At 38.6% G+C, this 7438-nt stretch overlaps 1 protein-coding gene across 1 annotated transcript; it reads left to right on the top strand.

The window, feature by feature from the left end:
• Positions 1-371: 371 nt before the first annotated feature.
• On the top strand, positions 372-6890 carry LOC104469657 (neutral alpha-glucosidase C-like; the record flags this gene model as incomplete). The annotated part of the gene is made up of 6 exons (XM_010084247.1): positions 372-434; positions 1994-2102; positions 3673-3800; positions 4313-4495; positions 5371-5419; positions 6824-6890. Coding segments are annotated over 6 exons (599 nt in total), but the record flags the coding sequence as incomplete, so codon positions are not given.
• Between the last annotated feature and the right edge of the window lie 548 nt (positions 6891-7438).

Below are 7438 nucleotides of genomic sequence, written 5' to 3'. Positions count from 1 at the left end.
TCCCTGCCCATCCTGCCACTCTCCATTCTTATCACTGGAACATAATATTCAACCGTAAGGACTGCAGAGAGAGATCTGGCTGCAAAATGCAAAGCCCCAGTAATTCACTTGTGCTGAAATTCAGCCCCATTAGTCACAGATTGTTTGCCAAAATTATCAAAGTTAAAAATGAAATGGTTTGCCATTGAACTAAATGTGTAAGAAATTCCTCTCATATCCAAACGCAGTAGTTCAAAGTCTGACAGGTTTTATGTCACTGCGGTTGTCTACACTCTTTAATGCTTACCCCTCTTGAGGAGGAGCCCCATCATCTGATCGTTCAGCAGTTTTGCTGAACACATTTAAACGTTGTCCTTATCTGCTCTTTCTAGTGTCCAAGATGAGGCTGTGGACAAAAGCACCTTTAAGGAATGCAACCAGATTGCTTTTTACAGGTAAAGAGAAGAATTGTGTTGTGTACTTTTAAAAAAAAAAAAAAAAAACTGGTAATATTAAAAGATACAGGAAGTAGTTACACATTGATTTTTTTAATCACATCAAGAATGCTACTTTCAGGATTTATCTTGGAAAGTGAGTGTTGCACTCACCCGTCAGCAAAAAAATAATCAGCATATTTTAAAGGGTTGCATCTTACATCCAAAACCTCAAATTCAAAACAGTCTTCTCATCTGAGAAAGCCCCAGCAATATTTTAACTATAGGTACACAGATGCAGGTTTTTTTCTTGGTGTGGCTGTTTCTTGAATATCCGTAGTTCAAAACAACAGAATTCTCAATAGAAACCATTAGTCTGTGACAGTAGCATACACACTTACAGTCCTGTTGAATAAGTACCTTGGCCAGAATTCAGCATCAAATCTTAATTCTAGCTCATTACTCTCTTGAAGCTAATCTTAAACTAAGTGATCCTTCTCATCCCATTTCTGAGATACCTCTCCCTCACCATTTTTTTCCTCCTACCCTCCATTGTCTTTTATCCCATGCTGCCAGGGTAAAAGGAATGATTGCCCAGTGTTATGGCAATTAGTCACTGATGTACTAGGTTACAGTTTCAGAGATTCATTTCTGTTCTGCAGGAAATTGTGTTCAGAAAACCCCAAATAACATTTTGCATGTGGGAGCAGGACTCCTTCCTGTTTTCACACCAGCCCTTTCTAGCCTGTCGCCATTTTAACCTAACACATCTAATTTCTCGGCAGGAGGTTGCCACACATTGACAAGCATCAGATCCTGTCTGTGCTATGCTTTTAAAATAAATCCTTTATCTGATTGCTCACATTTCTGCAATATCTGTTTGCAAGGAAACAAAGTCAGTTGACTAATGGAGAAGTTTCCCTTTAAGGGAGCCTCCAAGACACTTATCTTCAAACAGTTCATAAAACGTGGGCTAAGCAAGGACCATTCTACAAGCAGTTGTAAGAGTCTCTGTTTCAGGGTCGCTGTCCTAAAAACATCATCAGGGCCAAAAGCTGTAGTCAAAACTCTGTAGTCAGCAGGGTCAGGAGCGTCCCTTGAAAAACAATTTCCTCAGTATGTATTTAGGAGGTTACAAATTACAGACGTGTACTGCTTCATCACCACAGAATGTAGAACCTGTTCACTGGGGGACTGTAGGCCAAGCAGTGGTATCTGACAAAATTAAAAACAGATTATTCAGCTGAAATTTCTGGGGTCATAGAAGGAAGAAGAATGTAACTGGACAACTGAGAATTTAATTGGATGCTTGAATTAAGACTATTATTGTTTAAAAAAACCCCGGAGGGTGGTGATGGGTGACCAAACCTCTCTATTTAACATCTCATTCATAAACATGTATGTGTGGTCAGGAACTATATTCCTTCTTTTTCCCCTTGACTTGAAGTGCTGATAATAATTGTGTTTGAAAAAAATCAAGAGAACATTATTAAATAAAGATTTCTAACAATATTATGTTCCTCTGTATGATAGAAGCCACAATGATTAGGGAAACCAAAAATAATTTTCTGTCTTGACAGGCGTCAGAAGCTTCTACATCCTGGAAAATCCTTGTATCGAGCATTGTTGGATTCAGTCACGTTAAGTGATGAGAGTGTCAAATTCCAAATTATTCATGAAGAGAATAAGGTGAGATCCCACCTAGCCTAAGAGGGTGCTTACAGACAGAGCAGTGAATATTGTCAACAAGTGATATTTGCAGAAGGTTTTGAGATTCACCGGTGACAGATACTTAAGATATGATACAAAGTATGAGCCTAAAGACGTCTTTCCCGGTCAGTATTTATTTGACAACTTGACTGTGCAAGGAGAACAGATATTTTACGGAACTGTAAAAAAATCTGTAACAACTTTTTGAAAATTTGAATAGAACTCTGTTCATCTGAAAAAAATAAAGGTTTTAATTCAGAGCTTTCTGTACTGTTCCAAAGTAATCAATTATTTTTCTGCAATGCAATAAGACCCATGTTCCAGCACCTCCTAACCATACTTTTATATTCCTCTGCTCAAAAGCAGTTTTTTGGGAAAAAGAAGTCTTCCTCACCCATCAAAGGATTCACATTTAAGAAGACAGCCAGGAAGAGGGGTGTCTTCTATTTCTCTTAATTTAACAGTGCAGCAACTAGCACATTCACCCAGGAAACAAGCAACCTAACCTGTCCTCAGATTATGAGAGTTTGGAACTACAGCTCTCTTCCATGCTCTAAGCATCATGTTATGTTGATACTCTGAATAAATGTATTTTCTGCCTCTTGTGTTAATCCTGACCTTCTCTGCAGTCAGCACAGAAAAAGGAGCCTATTTTTAGTCTAAATTTTAAGACAGATAAAAGACTGAAGGCTCTGTGGCTTCCTAGACTATCTGGGAGTTTATACAAAGATGGCATAATGTAAAATATTTCCTAGGAAGACTGATCTGGAACTCCAAATGGATCTTTTCTCTCCTGCCTACACTCCCTCTGGTCTTACGGCTCTTTCATTCTTTCATGCCTTTGGAGAGAGTGGGGCTGACTGGCTTCCAGGTAGAGGGAAAAGATATCAGGCCAAAATTCTGCAGCAGGATTCATGTCTCATGGGAGGAAATATTAAGAAAGGAAAAACCAGGAAAAAAAAAAACTGATTTGTGGCATAGGGATCCTCCATGGAAGCAAAATGAGTCATTTTGTATGAACTGGAACAAAGTGACTTCCCAGTTCCCTGAACTGTAAAATAGCAAGGTACAGTGGGTAGGCTGGTGTTACGAATTTTCTCTAGGTGTCTTTCTGATACAGTTCATCAGCGTCAGCACCACTGTGAATTCGAGTGAACACAGAGCAGTGACATTTTTGCAAAAAGCCCACATCTCAGTAGTATCCCACTCTTACATTGACAGCCCAGTAGTGAAATTGTCCAAACTGTGAGATTAGTGTACACTACCCCTGTCTTCCATGCTGCCAGTGGAGAGAGCTGCACAATGCTAGACGTGAGAGACTTGAAGATAAAGAATCCGCTTAAAAAGAGTTGTTTCTTCAAAGGGGAGAAGTAGAGTTAGCTAGTGTAAATTCAGATGGATGGTGATTGTTGCTCAGCAACGCTGAAGAACATTAAATCAGAAAGCAGGCACCTTTTTTTTTCCACACAGTAAGTGTTTGGTGATGTTGAGCTGGAAAGTAAGTTGATATTTTTTATCACTACCAGTTTATCTGTTTATTTACTCCCAGGTTCTTCTACAAGTAGAAATGTGTGAAATAGAAGGCAATATTTTCAGGCTTAAAATTGATGAAGCAGCTCCTCTCAGAGCAAGATACAAAGTTCCTGATGTTCTTGTACAAGAACCTACCACCCAGAGGTAAGTGATGGGAAGATGATTTAGCACCTTATTAAGTTATCCAGCTCATTTGCAAGAGTGTTTCCTCTTCTCCCTCATTTGCACTACACTACAGTTGTCTCTACAATACAGAGTTGTTACAGGAAGAGAAAATAAAAATGCATGTAGTTAATTTTACTTTAAAAAATTCTTGTTAAATACATAGAAGAAAGTTTTGTCATACACAAAGAAACTTGAGGCCATTTGACACAATCAGAAAGTAGCCTACTTGTTATGACGCATCGTTTTTACCTATGGCATTACCTGTTAACGTGAAAGGCTGTTTGTGGTTGTTCTGTAGCCACCTCTTACACCGTGCAGTGAACTCTGAACACAACACGTATTTCTGGGGTTCTTTGCCTCAGTGTTATCCTTGAGGTTTTTGTAATGTGTGCAGATATTCTCAGCCCACCTTTTGTTTCAAGTCATTATTTAGTTACAGTGCATTTCTCATGCTGCTTATTCACATGAAGCTGTTGCTTTTCATTTGCCAGACTCTCTATATCCCAGAAGGATGCAGGTATTTTGGTGCTGTCAAGTGTTAATGAGGACTACAAACTTCAAGTCACAGCAAACCCCTTCCAGGTTGAGCTACAGTCCAAGGGTGAGACTGTTCTGAGCATGAATTCCAATGGGTTGTTATATTTTGAGCACCTACAGCCACCTCCCAGCGATAGGTACAGTATCTGTCTATCGCGTCGTAGCATGCACTGATTGTGCTGCAGCTGAAGATAAACAATTCTATGGAATTGCAATTTCTGTGATAGAAGCTCTTATGCATTGAAATCTGTTTTACTTCCTACCAGTTAGTACAATGGTGAAGTTTTAACAAAGAAATTCTAGATCAGTTAACTGCAGACAGTTTTAATCCTTTGCAGCAGCCATCTGCAAAATGATAACCTCGTTTAATGACCAGTTCTGTACACCACTAAAGTATCCTGGTGCCCCTTGTCTTTTTTTGGGAATGAGTGATGGTAGTATGATGAGGTTATTAGTTTCATCTCCTTTTATGACTAAGCTTAGGTCTAAGTTTTATTCACCATATAAGCTCTTGAAGTAAGTTTGCTTCAACTTACAATGTGCCACAAAGCTGCAAGATTTTACAGGTCAATCCCACTGCAAAAATGCTGAAAGGGTGAGAAACCACAGTGCAGGACATGTCATGACTAGAAAAAGAGCATAGCAAGCATCTCTCCTAGAGAGCATTATTTCAAAAATTGTAGTTAACAGAGAGCCCTTAACAAAGAATAACAAAGAAGTGAGGATCTTCTAGGTGGGTAAAATGCTGACGCAGATAGAAATAAATGTGAAAGGCCAAGAAGTCAACCTAACTCAAGTATGGAGTGAAAGTTATTTTAAGACATTGAATATTAAAATGATGTGCCAGTTACAGCTCTCAACTATGACATCAATTTTCAGAATAGTCAAGCACCAAAACTCTTATGTAATATGTGTAAGACAATGCATAATTCTATATTAATTTTCTGTTTGAAATCCTTCCTTCCTTCCGTTAACAATAAACTGGTTATTTCTATGTATTTGTTTTCACTAGAAAACCTACAGCAGAAAAGAAGGAGGAGGCAGCAAGTGATTCCTCTAAGGTAACCCATGCTTACTCCAATTCCAGCATGAATATTTTGTAGAAAAGAGAATTGATTAATGAGAATCACAGGTTCATTATTTCTTCCAGTACAATGTTTGCAAACAATCTAACCACTTACCAGTGAAATTCAAAAAGGACCTGGTATTTCATATTGAGATATTTTTCAAATTCATAGTGGAGTAAACATTTATGTGTTTTACCAGGGCTGTAGAAGGCACCAGTCAGGTAGATCTATCTCTTTTTTTTTTTTTTTTTTTCCCCCCTGTGGCCTTTTTATTTAGAATTTCTTTCTCTTTTGTTCTCTCATTTGGTTTGGAACAGATGTGTAAAAGGGAGTTTTGTGGTGATATTTGGTAATTTTCAAATTCCTTGATCATTGCAGAGAATTTCAAAAGAACAAAACCCGTTTTATAGCAGTCGAAAAATATGCCTCCACATACATTCATGCTTAATACAGAAGTAAGATTCTCTCTGAAAAAAGACCAGGTCCTGGCAGTGCAAAAAGGCACGTACCAGTTTTCTCAGGAGGCTGAGTTATGTCCATGATATAATTTTAGCCTCCTGTAGGAGCAGATGGCTGCTCACTCCACCATCCTGTTATAAATGGCAGGAGCTGTGCTGCCTTCAGCATACTTGTATCTGAACTCCAGGTTCTGCCAGGGAGCATGCTTGCTTTGAGGGAGCCACACAGCTGCAAGAGGCCACGTCTGCTTATTCTGGGATGAATGTAGAAAATGAAACCAGGAAAGATGCTACAAAAAGTGGCAATTCTAGGACAATGAATGGCAGGGCACAGGGCTCAAAATTTGAGGGCAGCTGAAAGTATCAGTTACGTACACAGGACTCCGGAGAGTCTGGAGAATTTTTTTGTTGTCTGACCCTTACTGTTTAGGGGAGTGGGTTGGTTTCTGTTTGCATAGGCTTTTCTGTTTGGTTCCATCCATGCAATCTTTGCATTTCATAATAATGTTCAACATCCAGAAGAAAGGCATTTTTTACAGTGAGAACAATTGTTCACTGGAGCAACCTCCCCAGGGACACAGTAGAGTCCCCATCACTGGAGGTTTTCCAGATGCAATTGGACAGAGTGCTAGATAATCTCATCTAGGCTCCCTTTCCCACAAAAAGTTGAACCAGATAATCTTTTGAGGTCCCTTCCAACGTGGGCTATTCTATAATTCTATGATTCTATCCAAGACCTCAGGTATTACTTTTATGCTGTACCAAAGTGCATGTGTGCTCCACTAGCACATAAGTTTTTCAGTGTATTATTTATATTAACCATATTTGGCAAAAAAGCAGTTAACAATGCACAAATCTGACGTGAATAAACATATTTTTCTTAGAAATACACGGTGTGAGCAGTTGCAGTTGCTAGGCTTAGCTGTTTCTGTTCATGCAGGAGAAACAAGAGGATCTAGGTCTGTGGCAAGAGAAATTTGGCAGTTTCTTAGACATCAAAGCTCATGGTAAGTCTCAGTCTAGTTCTGAAAACAGCTCTACTGCTTTGTATATACCTGTGTTCATTCATATTTCTGTCTGCTTTCTGTTTAGCTGCTTAATATTTGTCAGTGCCTTGCTTCTTGTTTTAACTTGCTTATCAGATATCAGTGATGGGGAACAAATTTGATAAAAGTACTGGTAATAGTCATTAGATTTCTGTTCAGGAGGTAACACATTAAATGTGATCCTTTTCATCAGATCAGTGTGTTCCATTTTTGACACAGGATAACCCTGTCTGCGTTGCCTGACTGGTGTATAATGCATTATTTCCTTTTTATTTTCTTTTTTTTTTTCTTTGTTAGTACCAGAACATAACATTGATTTCATTTGTCATTTATTCTCACGACATGCCAGAAGTCGTGATACCTAAGCATGAATAATTGTCACAGATAAACTCTTTTTAAGTGGGGGACTACAAAAGGAAATACTGAACAGGCTTAGGGGATAAGAAGGCAGCTATAGAAACCTGTAGGTCAGGAGGTCAAATACAATTTAAATCATTATTTCTAATAAT

Source organism: Pterocles gutturalis, unplaced genomic scaffold (genome assembly GCF_000699245.1).
Source record: "Pterocles gutturalis isolate BGI_N339 unplaced genomic scaffold, ASM69924v1 scaffold37306, whole genome shotgun sequence".
Lineage (NCBI taxonomy): Eukaryota > Metazoa > Chordata > Aves > Pterocliformes > Pteroclidae > Pterocles > Pterocles gutturalis.
This window is presented reverse-complemented; position numbering and strand designations above follow the sequence as displayed.